Raw genomic sequence first — 19,837 nt, 5'->3', positions numbered from 1 at the left:
GTATCTCCATCCAGGGCGAATTAGGCAGAGGCTGCAGACGATGAGTTATTCAGTTAAATAAAGAGGTACATAAATAGAACGCTTTCATATCTGAACCGATAATGCAACTACCTCCAGCTGAACAATGTTCTACGGACCCCCCGAAGCATTTTCAACATTTAGTAGTTACTGCTACAAGAGAAGGAGGGCCCCTGCGGAGAGAGATTCGATTGACGCATCACGTTACCGTGGCAGTGGATACTGTACCGTATCACGCTGTATGTTGTGGCAGGTTTCCCTTCTCCCACCGGGGGACCGGGGCTCCATCTATCTAATCGTCTCCGTCTTCTTACTCATGCTACTTAACAACAATACAGGCAGGTCTGCCTGATACCATTGTGTTGATGAGTTGACCATGAGCTTACTAATTAAATACTGAGCGACATCGTCGGTGCATGAACTTTATAACTACACTGAACTTAAGTAGGCCTATATATGTACACTAACCATGTACGTGTGTATGTGCAATTATTTGTTTAGTAGGTTATGTTTCTATTTTTGCCTTTATTTTTTCTACAACATGCGTTAGGCTACATAATATTTTAATAAACAGAAATAGATTTTGGAGGCCTGTTTATTTTTTCCATTTTCAGACGTAGATGTAGACCTATTCGTAGGCTAATAGGCTATAAAACACGTATTCGGTGAAGAAAGTTCCAAGGTTGTCTAACTTTTTAACCCTGCTGTGTTCACCGCTAACCCACTGCTATGCCATTCATTGTAGGACAGTGTAGGCCTAACGTATGAATGGATCACCATTCATATTCATGTGGAATGTTAAAACGACCCAATTATAGCCTACTAGCGCCTTGGAAAAAATATTTCGCAAAAACAGCAACCTGCTTGAGGCATAGCGTAATATTAGATTTCGAAAGTGATTGAAACGGAACAAAACTCACAATTAAAATTGTAGTATAAAAAGCGATCTATTGATATGCAAAGTGAAGTGTGAGCGATATAATCTTGTTGCAGATGGAAAACGGGACGCTCAATTTGTTTTGAACACAAACACGCCGGCCGGAATATTGACCCGGTTTGGTTCGGAGATTGCCTCTCCATTCAGCGCCACGCGGGGCCTTCATGTTGCCATTTGCTGTGTAGACTCGCGCCTGCATTGTACTGCCTGTGCGGCTGACCTTTTGCAGAGCAGTCCAACTTGATTAGCACACCGGGTCAGACAAAGTGTGCCAGCCCCGTAAACAGCCATTACCAGGATTCTTTTATCAATGTCCAGTAATTAAAATGTCACCATTTAATTTTCAGGCCACACCGATCCTCTTGGAGCAATCTTTTCCTAATAAAGGGTCTAATCGAAATGCTATTTTCATCCGAAACAAAAAAAGGCTTCAAGAAGCGATCTAAGTGGACCAAGCTGGCGAGGATCAATATGAAAGAGGAGGATTGATCTGCCTCTAAAATTAAATTTATTGGGGTCATGGTTTTATATGGTGCTGATACAACTGTTAAATGGAGAACATTCGTTTTCAATAGGTGCGTTTATTAAACTTCCACTGAATTGGACTGCCGTGATTTATGTGGCAATCTCTCTGCAGGCCTCCAGGATAGAGCCTTATTTTTATATGACACGGCCCTGTAAGTTTTAACCTAAACATTCGCTGGTCTGCTTCAAAAGTAAACTGCGCGGGATATTTTTTTAATGTTTACATTGATTCCGAGGGACTGTCTACAGAATGTTTTGCATTTTTGATTAATAAACTTAGGTAGTATGCTGTAGAGTCTACAGTGTGAGATTGCATGCTTGAATGACCCTGGAAGTATGCTAAGCGTTGCCTTCATTTGCATTTCTTCCTCTCGAAAACACTAGTTTCTGCTAGATTGTACAGTTCTTAATTAAATACCCCACGTATTTAATCACGTTGGATGCATGTTAATCACGTAATGGACGTAATGAACATGTAAGCTAATTGGAATAAGAGATTGGAAAAAGAGAATCCAGCAGTTCATGTTATGATTTGAATGCAGTAAATAAAATGGTGAAAGCCGAATAATGATTAAGCGCCATATAGCCTGCAACAAAAATGCATCAGTATATAGATCAATTTCTTCTTTTAACCCCCGTGACTATTAAATTGTCGTTTGGTATCGCTAAATAATAAACAAATAATTATACAGGCGTGGGGTCGCGGGGTCCTCCCCGTCAGTTTGTAACATCCCTGTGTGAGTGTCAGCCTTTTTTCTGCGCTGATTCGCCATCGCAGTCCTCCTCTTCCTACCATCTGTCTATTACTGGAAACTTGTAATAACCTTCTGTGCACTTGCTATCCATTAGCCTTGTCATTCTTTGAAAAATGTTGCCTTTCATTTCGTTGCAATGCGATATATTCCGTACTGTGAAATTATTTTATCGCACAAAAAGTTTTGATGGGTGGGGGATTCGGTGCAGCCTCAATTAGATTTTTTTTTTTTCAGGCTAAAATTAAGTGTGGAAATTTGAATTAACAACATCCATTTGAATTGTAATTAATTGTACAAGTTAAGTTTGAGAAGCTGCATTCCCCGGAGTTAGCCCCCTATTATTGAACATTTGCCGTTTTGTAATTGCTGTTATTCATTTGTATTCTGGACGAATCAATTGTTCTGTGGTGTTATCGAGTAATAATTACTTTTGTGTTTTATTTCTTTTCAGTGTAACGCGAGTGTCAATAGACTAAGTTTAAAAAAACGGCTGTCATCAGCAGGACCCATTAGTCTCGTTTACACTAGAGAGCACTGACTCATTCAAAGCTCAGCAAGCTATGTAATGGGTACATACTTAACTACTGTACATACGAGAAGGGTTTGAGTCGGGATAGTGTGCTATCAGTGTCTGCTATGGTGTAGGTGTAGAGGCAGTACGGCTCTCCGCTGTAAGTGCTTGTGAGACTTGGGAGTGGGGAGGGGGTTGGTCTTGGTTTCAAGACTGCACGAAGCTTCCACTGGAACGAACGCTTAGCGGGACGGCAGTGAGGGCGGCAGACACATACACTCTTTATTGACAATAAAGCCATGCAAAATAAAAATATAGATGGCCACTGCGTAGCCTATTGTCGGCTGGGTTCTTTCTGAAGAATGGCGTCTGATTTGCTATTTTGAAATGTAGGCAATTTCTCTTCTGTAAAACTTACAGTAAATTAAATTATATTGTAGTGAAAATGGTTGTTTTCCGTGACCAAATTCTCTGTCTTGCCGGAACTGATTACTCTTTGTATATAAAAAACGAATGCGATCAACATGGTACTTTCAGGGAAATATGTTTCAAGTAATGTGACAGTAGCCTATACTTGTCAATAAATTGCCAAAGCGGGGCTCAGCAGTCTTTCAGGCCTACTTCAGTGCAATTCCATTCACAACTTTACGTATGGCTTAATGATCTATTTGTTTACTCCTTTGAAGAGGGAAATTAATACATTCCATTGTAGATGAGTCTCGTGGTAGTTTTGTAAGAACAGTTGCACATTGGTGCACACGTTAATCAGAGGCGTGAGGCCTGCCGGGGCCACAAAGAAACACAATTAAATTAATATCCAAAACTGAGAGGCAAATAAGCACGGAACTATAATACTCTTTCTACCGCACAGGGCCCTTTCATAATTAAAACTTTGATTTTAATTATTGTTATAATAATAAAAGCAGTTAAAGTGCAAACATGTCTTCAATGACTTAAACTTAAAAACAAAACGTTTTAAATGCCCATTTTCCAGATGATTGTTAACAAAATAGATACCTTTGGATACGTCCGTTAACGAACCTCGTTGTGCTCTGGGCGTGGCAAGACGTGTTCGTCCGAACACAAATAGGCCTACGTGTTCCTATTTCTGTGGACTAAACTTAAAATTGACACAAGCCCCTTCCTCCAAGCTTTGACAATTCCAACTATTTTTTAGAATAATTCAGTTTTGGGTCTCTGTCAAGGTTTTCTCTTTATAACAAAACGCACCAGACCTATATTTATTCACACAGGTTATGTATGCTCATAGATTCAAATTTTCCAAATTCATTTTAAACTTTTTTCGCTTCTAAGAATATTTTGTGTTCACTATTCCGAGAACACCTGATTTCTTGAACAGGTAATTATTATTATTATTATTATTATTATTATTATTATTATTATTATATAAATTATCGAGCTGAAGTAAGATGTTCAATTTTGTCCCAGATTAGTTATTCGTGTATTCATGTGGACACACATCAGAACAAAGTAAACGTAGCCAGCGATTTCCCCAGACCCACCGCAGACGTCAGAGACAGTCTTCTATTGGATATTAATATGCTTCATTATTGTAATTATTTTCAATATCCATATACCAAAAATACAACTAGGTAGGAAAATGGTTTTGGATTATCTTAAAATACAATGCAAACGGTAAATAAAAACATTAGGAATGATTGTTTTCGCCTACATATGAATATAAACATAAAATTATAAATCTCAGTTTCAGAAATATTACTGTTGTTATCACTACAGTTCCTCTTACCTGACTTCTACTTATAACGCAAGTATAACGAAAGCTAATATGCACAGCATACTATGTCGTAGGCTGTAGCCTACGTGTGGGTGTTTGGCGTTTCCGGAAAATATACACGAGTTGTCTCAGCGCCTATGAAAAAAAAGAAAGAAAGCTCATAAGGATTTTCCATTGATGAAGCACTGTCTCCAATTGACCTGCAGCACGCATGGTATGAAAAAGTCTCGAGGACGGAGTCCCATTCATTCAAATTTGACGGGAAGCCACTGACAGATGGGTCCTCTGTTCACAGGCACAATTCACCGCTTTATCCCAGTAGCGCGCTTTTCCACCTATTTAAAACTTACCTTTCTGCATGGTGGACCATTATCAGTAAACATATGGCGCACATAAATTAGCTGTATCTCTATGTCTGAAAATGTACCTCTCTATTTAAAAAAGCGTTCATGGAAACGAAAATGTGCCTTGGTTTCCATTATGTCTGAGTGGTCAAAGAGAGGGAAAATTGTTCTGTATTAATTGAAATTAGGTTTTGCTACCTTGGTTTAAATTCATAATGGGTTTATAACATAAATATTTCATTTATTACGGAACTATACTAGTGTAAAATTATTTTTTAATGAATTGCTTATACGCGTGCAGTGCATTTATCATAGATGAAGGCAGCATCGCTATTATATAGCCTGTGGTCATGCTAATTTTATTTTGTTTCGTGTTTATCGAGTCTGTAGATAATGTCTAGTCTATGGCTCAGCCGAAAGTAAAGGTGAAAGAAACTGGTCTTCAAAGTTTATCTTTATGTCTTCTCCAACCGCTATCAATTGCGCAAAAAATTAAAGTAACATGATTATTAGAACACATATTAAAATATTTTAGTTTTATCTAAATGGCCAACATAAAGATATATTGCAAATATATATATATATATATATATATATATATATATATATTAAAGTTTATCAGACGGCTTATCAATAGATCTATTGACTACAATCCACATTAGATTAATATTTAAATGCTAATTTGTTTAAATAATTGCACATGCACAAATACGGATCAGATAATTTACTTTGTAAAAAAAAAAAAAAAAATCTTATTGAAGACTATCCAACGATTATAAAAGGGTTCGACTAAAATTACCACTGAAATGTCTAATTAAAAGCGGGCGGGGTGTTCTGGCTCTGTACCTGGGCTGAACCCAAACCTTAATGAGAGCCTTACAGGACACATGAGCTCGAGTGTTTCTGAGGAATAATCGGCAACAATGGGGTATTCAGCTTGTGCTCTAAATAATTAAAAAGAAAGGAATAATTACAGTATAAAATTGTAATTATTGTTGGGGAGGAGGAAAGCCTCTTGATTGTGAAAGATGACACGGCGGGACCTGACCGGGTTTAGGTTCCCTTCTCCATCAATATTGCAGCGAGCCCAGCTGATACGCCCCCGCTGTCAGGGCGCATGCCAGCTCACACTGCATCGAGGGAGTAAACATACTGCAACTTTTATATCTGCACTGGGACATTGAGGCCGAATTTAGAAATGGTTGATAACAAGAAATAATTTAACGGTGACAATAATTAAGAAAACAAGTTTGAAAAGCTTTACGGATTATAATTATGCGAACAGTTATCAAATGCTCGCATTGGTTAAATACCTGCTAATTATCAAAATAATGGGTATCAGCCGTGTAGTAGGTTGCATATACAAGTGCGCGCGCACACACACGCACACGAATGAATCTATAAATTGTGACAGTCAGTGTTACCAAGCAGGTGTGTGTTTTTTGGTCACTATACAATGACTATGTAGTGAACAAAGAACTATATATAGGCTATATATAGCAACGCATAGTATTTAACTTGCGTATTCATAGGTTAAGGCAAAAGCGGTTTAGTTCAATAGGGTCTGCTTAGCAAAAGCATAGCTTGAGGCCGTTTGTGGACGTTATTAACTTCTGTTTGATCAGGGTAATTGTTCACATTTTGGCCTAGACAGTATGATTAATTACAGTTTAATCAACGCGTACATTAAGGACAGTTAATGTTATAGCATTGTATAAAGAACCCTCGGGGAATGTGGACTCTGCGCGCATATACACAGTGAAATTATATGGGCATTAAATAAACACGTGAAGGGTAAGAATATCTCCAATCCCCAAGTCCATAAAGAAAAAAAAACCATAATGCGACCATTTCGGACTTTTATAGTAGTTCCTGAGTTTGCCTACCGATTTGACTGGCGTGGTTAGTTTGTTACTTTATCTTACGAAATGTACCCTACTCACGATGAACCTGAAAATGTTCGCTGTATGAAAAAGCACATTTTAGGGAATAAGCTAACGTATTTTAACAGATGCTCGCAAATGGAATTAGTAGCCTACATTGGATTTCAGCAAAGTTTACAAAATGTGCGTCAATGCCCGTTTTATGATCCTCCGCTGTATTATTCGCAGCTGGAAGGATGCTAGTTTTCCTCCTTACCGTGGTAAACTAGAATGTGACTCTGTCCCGATCAGGTATTGATATTTCAGCACGAGGTTGAGGGGGGTTAACAGAGGGGCATTGATCAGATTATAAATAGTTAATATAGCCATATAGCGTTCCACCACTTACCTCAGACTACTGCTCAAATATATCAGACTGTTTGTATACACAGTCTGCTCTTAGTGACGCGTGTTTGCTCAACAAACTCGTTCCATTTAAGGACAGAGTGCAGGATAATGTGTATCGCGGGGGGCGGTAGAGAGGGACGCAGTATATAATGAAATTCTACATGCCTCCGGGGCTATTTGCTCAAAGGGCTATTTCAGCTTAGCCTGTGTGCCATTTTATAGACAAAGTTTAAATAAATAGCGATTTCTGTTTTAGTTGCTAATTATTTGCTACACAGGCACGATTCCCAGCAACTACACAGCATTCCCGTTGAAAAAATATTTAGGTGTTTAGTGGAGAACTGAAATTGATTTGTATGTCCACCAGAAACTGCACAGATGGCCACGTAACGTGATAAATCCCGTTATATCTTTTGACATCGATTTTTTTTCTGTCTTTTTTTTTTTTTTGGTCAGAATATTCCCTTTTTATTGACGCTTTATTGTTTACTTTCTTTCGGTACATTTCTGTTAATCTATGTGCTTCTATCCTTTATGAATATATTCAGGAAATATGCGGTGCCATTAACACATGCAGGAGAGAATTGCCTGAATTAATTGCTTAGCCTATCGAGATCCCATCCCACTTCGCATCTCCCGCTGCACGAGGAACTAGTTTTAAAAGGACTACGACCTAAAGCGCAAATCATTTTTATGTAATATAATACAGTCTATTCAGGCTTGGCTACTCTTCGAAAACACCCACCACTTTTTAGAAAATGCTATTTAGATTTAGTATTTTCTATAGTTTGTATTATTTTATTCAATAAGAGTATCATTACCCACCTTACCTGTGCCGCTCGGCTGGGGAGATGCAGTTTATCGCATTTACTAAAAGCAACAAAACAAAAAGCACGTCACTCTGACATCAAAATAGACCCTCAAATAATTGTTCTATTGTCAAAATACGTTATCTGGACTATACATAGTCTTCATATGTGTTTTGTATGTTCTATTTCTTGATTCCTATAAAAAAAAAGATCACAAGCTGAATTTTAATTGTCTGGATGACAGCAGTGACTGTCGTTTCCTCCGGTCCCGAAGGCAAACAGTTAATGTAAATATGCTGGTGCTAAGTGGGTGTGCCTTGCCATTATTTTAGCTGTCACTTGCTCAGTGCGGAGCGTCTTCAGTGAGGACTGACGAAGAGGCCAGGACTGCCATGTGGTCACTCTCCTTCCGCTCTCCACACACGGTGCGAGAGTCGAGCAGGATGGAAGTCCACTCGTTGCACTGAGAGCGAGGAATCAGAAGAAAGACACAATCGGACAGTGCGCCAAATCCACGCACGGGATTCAAATACCACCTTTACGTTAGACGTTGGATTATTCCAAATAGCCTAGTGCTCAATTTCCTCGAATAAAGGTAAGATTCTTTATACGCTGAGTCAACTATATCATCATGCCATTCCTTCTTCCAGAAGTGATGCTGTCGCCACGTATCTGCGGGTGACAGCTGTACTGATATATGAATTTTCATAGTTCACTAATGGAACGCTTTAAGATTATTGTTATTTTTTGTCAAACGTTTGTCCTGTGTTTTTCCATCATAATGTGTCGTTTTATTGAACGTATTTCGTTACAGAACAGAAACAACCTATTTAGGGAGACAGCCTAATGTTCTATTCAGCCGAGGGATTTACAACTTAAAGAGTTACATGCAAATACAATTAAAAGGCCTAGTGATCATTTAATCTCGAATGTACAGCATTGTGAGTTGAATTTGGATATAAAACCTATGCGTTGTGTTATCACTTTTCTGCGTTTGTAAGATTTTTTTTTTCTTTAAAAAAAACCCCCGAATGTTGCATTTAATGGCTCCTCAAACAATGCTTTAATTATACAAGTCTGGAGTTTATTAACAGTTCCAAGAGGCATAAATGAATATAGGCTACGTAATTACATTGAAAGCAGCTTATTTGTTGTTCTTCCCTTTCTTAAGTGCATTGGCGAGGCTAAGCGTATATTTCCCTTCTGGTCTTTTACGTGTTAGCATCTTAAATGGCACGGTTAAGTAATCTCCTCTGATTCTGAGCCGACCTAAAGACATTAGGAAGAGGTCCAGTTCAGTACAGATAATGAATCGGATTTACAGCCGGATAGTTTTTTCTCGGTTCGATATTCGAGCCACGACACCGAGAAAGTAAACAGTGAAGGATACCAGGACAGATAACAGTGAAATCTTTTGATTTCACTTTTCGCAGTGAAATCATGTTTTCAACACCACCGGGGATAATTTTTTTTTTGTTTTAAATCAATTAGGGAGATCTTTCCATCGTATTTATGAAGGCTTTAAATAAATCTCTTCGTTTTTATTTGGATTAAGGGAGCCTGCCACAAAATCCAGAGAGGGATTGGAGGTAATCTTAAATCCCCGAATGTATTTAAAACGTCGACGATCAGCCGTTGCTAGCCTAAAGTGCGTACAATTCCCGTCAACACGTTATTTATACAGCTCCCAATCCTGTCTTGTGAGGATTATTATTATTATTATTGTTATTATTATTAGCCTATTATTAGTATTATTGTTATTATTATTATTATTATTATTATTATTATTGGTAGTAGTAGTTGTACAATACAGTGGTTGCTACTTTAATAGCTAGTGTCTTGATGTAGTAATTGTGTCAGTCTGAAAAAAATTTAATTTTGCATTTCATTGTAATTAGGCATAATGTTTATAATTCATTTAGTAATTAGTAATGATCAACAACCTATAACATTAACAAAGGTAAGATCCATCACCAATACAATTTTAAGCGAATATATTACTTTCGGTTAACCGAAACACTGCACACACACACACACACACACACACACACAAAAGATAAGAGTCTGTCTGCTTGAAAATACATCTCAAACATTAACTTGAATATTTTCGTCACAATTCACAGACTTCCAGGAATGGAGTCGATTCCCTGTCAGCTTCCGGCGGGACGAGATTCCACCTCCTCCCCCAGCTCCAAACAAGAACTTCAGCCCTATTCTGGCACCAGCTCCCTTAAGCCAAACCAAGTCAGTGAGACCGCGTTATACGGAGTACCCATTGTTTCTTTGGTAATAGACGGTCAAGAGAGACTTTGTCTGGCGCAAATTTCCAACACCCTGTTAAAACACTACAGTTACAACGAGATCCACAATCGACGCGTTGCTCTCGGAATCACTTGCGTGCAGTGCACCCCAGTCCAGCTCGAGATTCTGAGGCGTGCGGGGGCGATGCCCATCTCTTCAAGGCGCTGCGGAATGATCACCAAGCGCGAGGCCGAGAGGCTCTGTAAATCCTTCCTTGGTGCTCACAGCCCTCCCAAACTACCTGAAAATTTTGCATTTGATGTATCCCACGAATGCGCCTGGGGAAGCCGCGGCAGCTTCATACCGGCCAGATACAATAGCTCTAGAGCTAAATGCATTAAATGCACCTATTGCAATATGTATTTTTCTCCAAATAAGTTCATTTTTCACTCTCATCGTACACCTGAGTCTAAATACACGCAGCCAGACGCAGCTAACTTTAACTCTTGGAGGCGCCATCTCAAGCTAACCGACAAAAGCTCGTCGGAAGACGTGGCCCACGCATGGGAAGACGTAAAAGCAATGTTCAACGGGGGGAGCCGGAAGAGGACGCTGCCAATGAGTGAGGCTGAGCGATCATCCCCCCTGAAGACACAGGGCCCTAGTAACATTCCGCCTAGGGCTTCGCCGGAGGTCCCACATAAAGCCTTGCGCTGCGAAGAGGACCGAGGTAGCCTGAGTCTAGCAAACGGCGTCCGCAGCTATCCTGTCATCCCTGTGCCCAGCAAGAGTTTTGGGATGCTGCAGAAAATTCCACCGCCGCTGTTTCCACATCCGTATGGATTTCCAGCTTTTGGATTGTGTCAAAAGAAAGACGACAACGTAGGAATGGGAGAACAAAACAAGCCCAATTTGTCAGGTGTGTTTTGGCCAGGGCCTAAAGACAATGTATACCCTTCGTTTCCTATGTTCTGGCCTACAGCAGGCAGCCTGCCCATGCCACCGTACCCGCAACCACAGCCGAAACCACCCACAGAGCTTTTGGCCACACGGCAGAACGAGCTAGACATGTCCGAGCAGAGCGACCGAAGTACTAACACACCAAAGGACAGTCTGATGGACAGCGAACGATGTTCCAGCACCCAGTCCACTAGGAACGACGAGGACAAATCTGGGGATGAGACCAGGTCTATGGAAGGGGTCTCTACCCCAAGGAAGATAAGTTACATCTCTGCTTTCAGACCAGTTGTTAAAGACGCTGAGAGCATAGCCAAGCTCTATGGGAACAGAGATACATACAACGGGGTTCGGTCCGGCTACCTGTCCCCAGATTTCATGAGCGAGAGTTCAAGTTATAGGTCCGTGTCCCCAGACGTGGACAGTGCGGAAGAGCCCGATGTAGATGTGGAATCCAATCGGGTACAAGAAGATGAAGAATCTCTGCAGCTTTCCGTGGAGGACCGCCAGAGCCCCCCAGCCCTGGCCCTGTCCCAAGCAAGTCCAGAAAAGAGGCAGGAATCGGAGGCCGAGCCCGTTCCTGCACCCCAGGACCCACAAAGAGTGAGTTTCAGCGAGACGGGATCCCCGGATGAAGAGAGGCAGAGCGAGCAGGTGGCAGAGAGCAATAACAATCCACCTGTGTACGAAGTAAGCATGATGTTTTTCCTCATCTTTCACTATTAGCAAAACATATTAATTTTGGACTAAGAACGATCAATGCTGTGAAATACAATAAAATACAACAAATAGTTTCTTATTAGTAACACAGTGAACATGTAGTTTAGCACGTATTAAATGGGAAATTAAACATAAATCAGATAAGTACGTACCTAATAATATGAAACAACATCAAGTTTTACTTTCCAATAATTTATTAAATGATAGCGATGGTGATGATGGCTATATTATTATTATTATTATTATTATTATTATTATTATTATTATTATTATTTACTTGTGTTGTTCTTGTTGTTCTCGTTGTTCGTGGTGTTGTTGTAACATTGACTAAAATACATAGTTTACTTTTATTGTTTGTGTGAGGAGTGGTGACGTTCATATTCGTAATTTATATAGCCTACAAAATTAAAATATAAAAGATATGAGATATAAAAGGCGACACATATTTACTCTGAGTTGCATTTGTAGGCCTATTAGTTTTATTAAAATTTAGCAGGAAAATAATGCACTTCTAATCTTCTTTAGATGAGGGCAGGATGAAATTGAACCATGCGATTTGAAAAGCTGCCATTATCTGCTAATGAATTCCATTCATTTTATTTGGAGAGCTCATAATTATGTTTATTATAAAAACTGGGCCCAAAATACAATTTTAATTTGGCCTTGAGACGTTTTCCGCATTCTTTGAAAGTATTCAGCGTTCAAAAAGAGCAGCAATTTAGGACAACTGCCATTATTACATCCGTATTATGCGCTCAGGAGATGTGCGGAATTAGAGAACTGCGGATAATTACATTTAATTGCCTGGTTAATTTTACAGGTGTACACACATGAAAGGGATGATCTCATGCAGCCATTGAACGCCCCATCTACCTTCGGATCAACAACCAATTATCAGTGCGGCCCACTGGAATCCAACGGTAAAAAAATCAATGTTCAATTTCTTTATAGTACAAATTATATATTCAATAGGCCTCACAATCTGTAGACATATATAGCATATTTTCAATAATGATGTTTGCGCGTGCGTGTTAGGGCATTGTTTACAATATAACAACACTTGTAAAAATACAATTTCCGTGCTTATAAGACACAAAGCATGTTTTTATCAGATGCAAGCCGAATATAGTCCTGTAAATATGTATATCTTCAAATTAACAGTAATTGATCGAAGCAAGGAAGATACACCGTCCACAGCCGAGGAGAGGGAGCCTAAGAAATCTTATCAGGGTGATAGCAATAAGGAAGGCTCGCTGGAAGGAGGTTGGTCATGATTTTACTTGGCTTTTAGTCTGTGTGTGAGTGTGTGTGTGTGTGCCCGAGTGTTTGCGCGCGCGCATGTGTGCGTGTGCGTGTGCGCGCGCCTATTTGTGTGCGCGCATAGTTAGGCTACATTCACTTGCACTCATTTTTGCGTGTTATTTCGCCCATTCTTCTCATTCTCAGATCACATATTGTTTATATTGCGATTGAACCTTTCAATTTAGTCTATCTATGCATTGGAGTAATTTCGAATTATTTTACTCCGTTAATATGACGCGGATGTGAGGCGTTGAGTTTTGCTTGAAGGTGCTGTGTGTGTATGTGTATGTGTGTGTGCAGGAGAGGAGGGGGTGCGCAGCGATGTCCGCAGAGTCCCTCTTATTGAGAAAGACATAGAGAAAATGGCAAAAGGTAAGAATACCACCTATCAATAATTAGCGGCCGAAATTATCTTAACTGAAAAAACATTTGACATGCTCATTTAGGTTTATGTTTTACAATTAGGCGCTTTCCTAATTATATACTAGGCCCATTATTAATATAGTAGCCAAGACGTATGTTGACTTTGGCATAGAGTTCCCATAAGAAGAGCTATTATTCACGAACAATTACGAGAATTATCTAATAATGCAAGAGAATTCCAAGAAATATATATACTTTTCTATACCCATATGTTTTGGGACAAAATGTTATTAATCGCTAAATAAATAAATAAATAAATAATATTAAGACTACTGGAAAGTAAACGTCGCATATTCAATTAAGAAAATAAAGGTGATTCACCAACATAAAACTTAATTGTGCTTAAAGCCGATATCAATAGCACGCGCAACTTCTATACAAACAATACAGATTAGCTTTTTGCGAAGTGATAAAGAGGCATTCTCATCTTACATGAACATTCATAGAAATGGGACAACATTTTGTTGCCTGATTGAAATTATTACTTTATTTAATTGGCTAAATTCTGACGTGCACAACAGTAGCCTGTGGCTTAGGCCTACCAGTTATGTCGATAGTCTAATTTTTTTTTTTAAACCCGTCTGTTGTAATACGAGGGAGTATAACAACTAAATGTAACCCAATGCTACCCTTCACCCCACAAACCAATTCTTAGAGTCAATTTTGACAAATAGTAGCCTACTTAAATGTAGTTTTCCCCACATATGATGCGTCAATTCTGCCTCCTGATGCAAATGCAATGGCATTTTTAGGAGCAAAGAATTCATGCAGGCATCACCTTTTCGTTCTAAATATTAGGCCTAAATATTAGTTACTCGGTAGAAGAAATCCCATTAGAATTAAAATTGCAATGAGACAACAAAATGGGCCACTTACATACATGTAGCCTGTGTCTAAATGAGTGCTTAATGTGAAAGACATACCGAGATTTTAAACCGGATATTTATGTGCATATGTACATGTGCATATGTCTTCAGCTGTCAACTTTAGATACCAAACTGTGCAAGTGCCCTATTTGAAATGCGTCTGGCCAGCTGAAATTACTTTATATTAGCTCTCCGATGCAAGGATGAAGTAAGGTCATTCAAGAGACGGGACAGGCGTGAGAGTGACGTCACCTTGTAGGTCACTCCTTCCATGGGTGCCCTTGTTGCCATAGTTAAATGTTGGGCAATCCGTGCTCGAATGCGCTCAGTTACAAACCACAATGGAGATAATCATATACAAGTTGATAGATAAACTGTGACAACAGCTCAGTATCAGATTTTACTCGGAGACAGGGCAACATACGCATGCAGGGTATCAACATTTATTGTACCTTTATTGTACATCCAAAACTTATATTGCACTTGGTATCGTTATCCTGATGTCGTAGCTTGTTGTCTTGCCTCCTAGTTTGACTTAACATTACTCTCTGACCTAGCCTATGGTTACTGCGCGAACTGTGTTCATGGCTATGAATAACAGTTTAATAATGAGTATTGTACCCTATCGGACCTGTGTTTTGTAGTTGTTCTAATGACCTTCGGTATGCACTTATTGTACGTCGCTTTGATAAAAGCGTCTGACAAACAAATGTAATGTAATGAATTACCATAATCCAAGGAATTGATCTTTAGATGTCATATTTAACCATCCTGGCCGTAACTCTGAAACACTAGGCTACTTGACTTTAAAGTTAGCATGATTCAACTAAAATAAACATGCGTCAGCCTATTACAATGCACTTAAAACGTTTATAGTTTGACGACAAATGGAACCTTGTCTGCCACTGCTATATCATATAAAAACAACAGAGTAGCCATTCAGAAAAATAGTAGGTCAAATTATTGAAACCTGGTAATGGACATCTTTCATTGGCCCAGTATTTTGGCAATTGTAGTCAATATTTTAGACCGAATATTTAACTTAAGCAATGGTATGCGTAAATTGAATCATGCCACCAGGACACATTTAAAATACCCAATGAACGCGATTATTTCAGTCATCACATTATTACACCCTACTGTGTTATTTGAGAAATTCTTCCAGCGCCAAATTATTAGTTATTAGTTACCTTTTCTGGCAAAGTGTCTGTGACGCAAATTGTCCAGTGCATCGCTTAAGTGAAAAGCCAAATGTTTTAAACGTAAACTTTGAAGAATAACAACATTTCATTGATATTCAACAATAATCCTGCATAGAACACTCCCTGGGGCAATTAGTACAGCGCCATCCCATACTTGAAGAAACGATTAAAAGTGTTTGCAGCCTACATAAACAATTTTCAGCAAAACATAAAATAGCCTAATTACAAAGGCTACAGCGTCGATACGTATTTGGTAGCCTAATTACTTTATCGCTTATTGTTAGGGTAAGGCAAATTTGTTGAGGTCTTACATTAATAATGGGGGCTAACATTTTTTTTTTTTTACGAAATATTTTTTTCAGCGGGAAAATGAGCCTATTATTTTATAGAAATAGTAGGCTAGTGATCTTTTAGCTATCGCTACAACCTAAAGCTTTGCGATCATTTGAATCGCTCTCTTAAGCTGTGTCTGATTTTTTGCAGATGAATTGCAGAAACAGCTCGTGGAACAGGTGGAACTCAGGAAAAAGTTGGAACGTGAATTCCAAAGTTTGAAAGGTATATATAGATACTTCGGAATGATTAATAAAATATGCGAAAGACTTCGTATGTTTGCATGTATGGTTTTATAAGTACATAAATTAACATTTATGACCTATCATTAAATATCGTTTTTTAGCAAAAAATAAAAAATAAAATAAAATAATGTATGCTGCTATAATGTAATGAATATGTTATTCATACATTTTAAATAATAGTAATATATAATAGCCTAATATTTCAGTTCTAACTAAGAGAGCCTATGTAATTTGCACTGCGTATAGATGCTTTCTCCCAAAACATTAGTTCAGTTGCCAAGCTTTTAACCTACACTAGGCTACCAGGCACTTACAAATTACTTGTCTTTGCCCGTTCTTACGTGGAGCGTATAAAATAACACTTGAACACCTCAATGTTTGGTGTTCTAATTGCCCCACAGATAATTTTCAGGATCAAATGAAAAGAGAGCTCTCGTGCAGAGAAGAAATGGTCCAGCAGCTTCAGATTGTCCGAGGTGAGCCAAGCGCACTCCTCTTGTCCGCAATCCATTAGCCGGTATTATATATCGCTCTGTGTAAACTTTCAAATGTCCGTTCTGACCAGTTTCAATAAGTACATCTAACGTAATATAATAAAGCTAAGTGTTGTGTTATGGGTTATTAATCACTTTGGACAGCGTTTCTATGCATATTTTAGGCAAAGCAACGAATTCAAATAGGGCCTAAAATATGGTGTCCTGCAGGCTACTATCTAGGATTTTTGCTATTCATACATTTTAATTTTGTGAAAAGTACAGGAAAGTTGTAGCTTAATTTATCAATTAAATAGACTTATTTTCAGAAGAAGAAAAAAAAGAACAGCCAGAATAATTCATGTTTAGCACCGTCAAAATTCTGGTAGGAAATTGCAACTTTATAGTAAAATAAAATTAATGTGTCTGCAAAGGTCCACAGCGAAAATATACCCTTCAAATGTCGTTAACAATTGTACATATATCGCATATGAAGCTGTTGTTGATATTTTAACTTTATCGGTGGTAGTATTAGAAGAACCATACCACATCACAAATTGAACTGAAGCCAAAATGATAGGACAGAGTGTATTTAATGCAGGATGCATGGCAACAAGAACAAGTTAATGAACCTATATATATATATATGCATACATAAACTGTAGGACTTGTATTATTTCTCTTCATTACCTAGTTTTCATTTTTTTCGTTCTTGCACAGACACTTTGTGCAGCGAATTGGACCAGGAGAGAAAGGCCCGTTATGCTATTCAGCAAAAGCTAAAAGGTAATTGATCTTTTCAAAGAAGAAAATGCGGTCCATTTGATGTTCATTCTACTGGATTGAGATGTGACTATGTCTGCCCAATAACGCAACTCCGGCCCTTGAAAAGTGTCATTCATTCGGGGAGGAGACCTGCTGTTAATTTATTGTTTAAAAGTAGATGCTGATGGATGCTTTTATGTTGGCACACGTGGCCATTCAAATGCCTAATCTAGGGAAAGGAGTATTATCGTGATTGCATTTAAAAAAATGGAATTGGCTTGGGCCTAGCGTGACATTATGCAATTATCCAGAGTACGCACATATCATACGTTAGTGGTTCAATGCGAGGCAGTGATTGAATGAAAAGCTGACGCAATACAAAAAACTTGCGACATGTTACATTAAATTGTACTTGCGTACAGAACAATGTAAGTAATAGTAATGCTATTATAGTAAAACGAGTAGGTCTATACGTCTGCATGTAGCCTGATGCCATTAGCCAATTAGATAATGTACTGCACTGAGGTTGGGACCTTTATTCACCAAGTCCTATTTGGCAAACATCTGGATCATCGAAAACTGCATTTAAAACTATAAGATATGCCGTGACACAAATGTTGCTGCTATCCGCAGTTTACGCAGTTTATATATAATTTTTTTATAGAAACTGGTTGAGCCAGTAATGGAAATAAAACAGTGTGTGTGTGTGTGTGGGTGTGGGTGTGTGTGTGCGCGCGCGCGCGTTTGCGGACATGCGTAACGCACGTGTGTCGCTGTTTTTTAAGTGATCCATCCACTTTCTCCCTAGAAGCTCACGACGCACTACACCATTTCTCGTGCAAGATGCTAACCCCGCGCCACTGCACCGGAACTTGCTCTTTTAAACCTCCTCTACTGCCACCGTAATTCTTCCGCTTCAAATCCTGAACCCGTGACATCATACTCCACCCATAAGTGCGGAACCTGCCTCCTTGGAACTTTCGGCAGTACCGTCCTGTGGAACTATTTGCATTGGCATGGGAAAATTCTCTTGTACAGTTTGTCCCGCTAAGAACTGATGCCGAACAAGCCGCCCTGTGAACTTGCAGATGCTACTAATATCACTCTAAAGTTGACTGATTGGTTGATGAAAAACATACATTTTAGAACAACTTCATTACTGCTCAACTGAAATTTCCAGTCGATCAATAGGAATAAATCCGGTACAATGCATTGACAGGCTTGTGTATATATTGTAGATTGTTAATATAAAGTTCTAAAGACCTCTCGGAAGCGATTTTATATGTTCCACTGAAGACATGACCATCAACTCTTTAGATATCATCGATATATATTATGTGGCTATGTGCAATGGATATACATGTATACTGTGATACTTTTGTTAGTGAAATTGTATCTTATCTCGATTTATTTAGTAGTTTTATTACTTAATTTATGTATGTATTTTTACATTTTTTATTTTATTTTTCGTTGTTGTTAAACTTTGTTGTTTGCTCTTATCTGAAACAGTTAACTTTGTAAAATATTGATGTAAAGCACTTTAAACAGGCATCCCTATTGACCTATATGTGTAATAAAAATCTTGTTTGGCAATTACATTTATTAAAACTCTCTTTAAGAAATTATTATTATTATTATTATTATTATTATTATTATTATTGTTGTTGTTGTTGTCGTTGTTGGTAGTAGTATTAACGCCACCACCAATACTACTGCTCATAGTACTACTACTGCATAACAAGAGTAAGAATTACAACAGAACCCATGTAAACTGGAAGTTGCAGGACGGCACAGACACAAAACTAATTTTGTGTCCTCTGTTTTGTAAACTTCAAAATTATTACATCACAAGGACTGAACAGTTTTTGTGATGTAATACTTTTGGGTGGTCTGATGTGTCGATGCTGTGAGTAAACGGAGATTTTGGAGGGTGTTCATCATTTTTGCAGGACAATTTAAACATTTTATTTGGCCTGCAGTATTGACCTGAACGATAATGGTAAGCTTATACGGCGTTGAAAACAAAGCTGTGAAACTTTGACGTTTACTTATCTTTAAATTATGAAACGCTGGATGAATTATTCGGCCACATAAATACAAGTCTTTGGTTATCCAGTTACGCAATGCTTTTGTGTTGAATTAATTCAAACAAAATAGTGGGCGCAATCTATGAGATGCATACATTTCTGTTCGTTCCAGAATGTCCACACTGACTGAAATATTTGTGTAACTGAAGCCGCTTGTAGTCGTATCCAGTCGTATAAGATTCCATTGTTGTCGTGCGCGCCTGCCTTCTCAATTTCCAATTAAATAGCTCATCTACCCAACTCAATCCCAACCACTGATTCGTACTGTCTGAGTCTTACTTTCTGTAAACTATTCACT

The 19,837-nt window shown here is 38.5% G+C and overlaps 1 protein-coding gene across 2 annotated transcripts; it reads left to right on the top strand.

The window, feature by feature from the left end:
- The first annotated feature begins 7,976 nt into the window (after positions 1-7,976).
- Positions 7,977-19,074, top strand: skor1b (SKI family transcriptional corepressor 1b). 2 transcript variants are annotated; one of them, XM_064313316.1, is made up of 9 exons: positions 7,977-8,520; positions 10,049-11,813; positions 12,664-12,763; positions 13,005-13,106; positions 13,446-13,517; positions 16,120-16,194; positions 16,616-16,690; positions 17,408-17,473; positions 18,264-19,074. In XM_064313316.1, the coding sequence occupies exons 2-9, from the start codon at positions 10,059-10,061 to the stop codon at positions 18,356-18,358; spliced, it is 2,340 nt and encodes a 779-aa protein (XP_064169386.1). In that variant the 5' UTR covers positions 7,977-8,520; positions 10,049-10,058; the 3' UTR covers positions 18,359-19,074. The 2 variants fall into 2 exon arrangements, with proteins under 2 accessions (XP_064169386.1, XP_064169385.1); XM_064313315.1 differs by having other exon boundaries at positions 18,261-19,074.
- Positions 19,075-19,837: the final 763 nt, after the last annotated feature.

This window comes from Anguilla rostrata, chromosome 16 (assembly GCF_018555375.3).
Source record: "Anguilla rostrata isolate EN2019 chromosome 16, ASM1855537v3, whole genome shotgun sequence".
Taxonomy (NCBI): Eukaryota; Metazoa; Chordata; class Actinopteri; order Anguilliformes; family Anguillidae; genus Anguilla; species Anguilla rostrata.
This window is presented reverse-complemented; position numbering and strand designations above follow the sequence as displayed.

Coding starts and splice junctions, on each gene's coding strand:
- skor1b (XM_064313315.1), top strand. CDS start 10,059: ATGGAGTCGATTCCCTGTCAGCTTCCGGCGGGACGAGATTCCACCTCC. Junction 11,814..12,663: donor ACAATCCACCTGTGTACGAA/GTAAGCATGATG, acceptor TTAATTTTACAG/GTGTACACACATGAAAGGGA. Junction 12,764..13,004: donor CGGCCCACTGGAATCCAACG/GTAAAAAAATCA, acceptor TCAAATTAACAG/TAATTGATCGAAGCAAGGAA.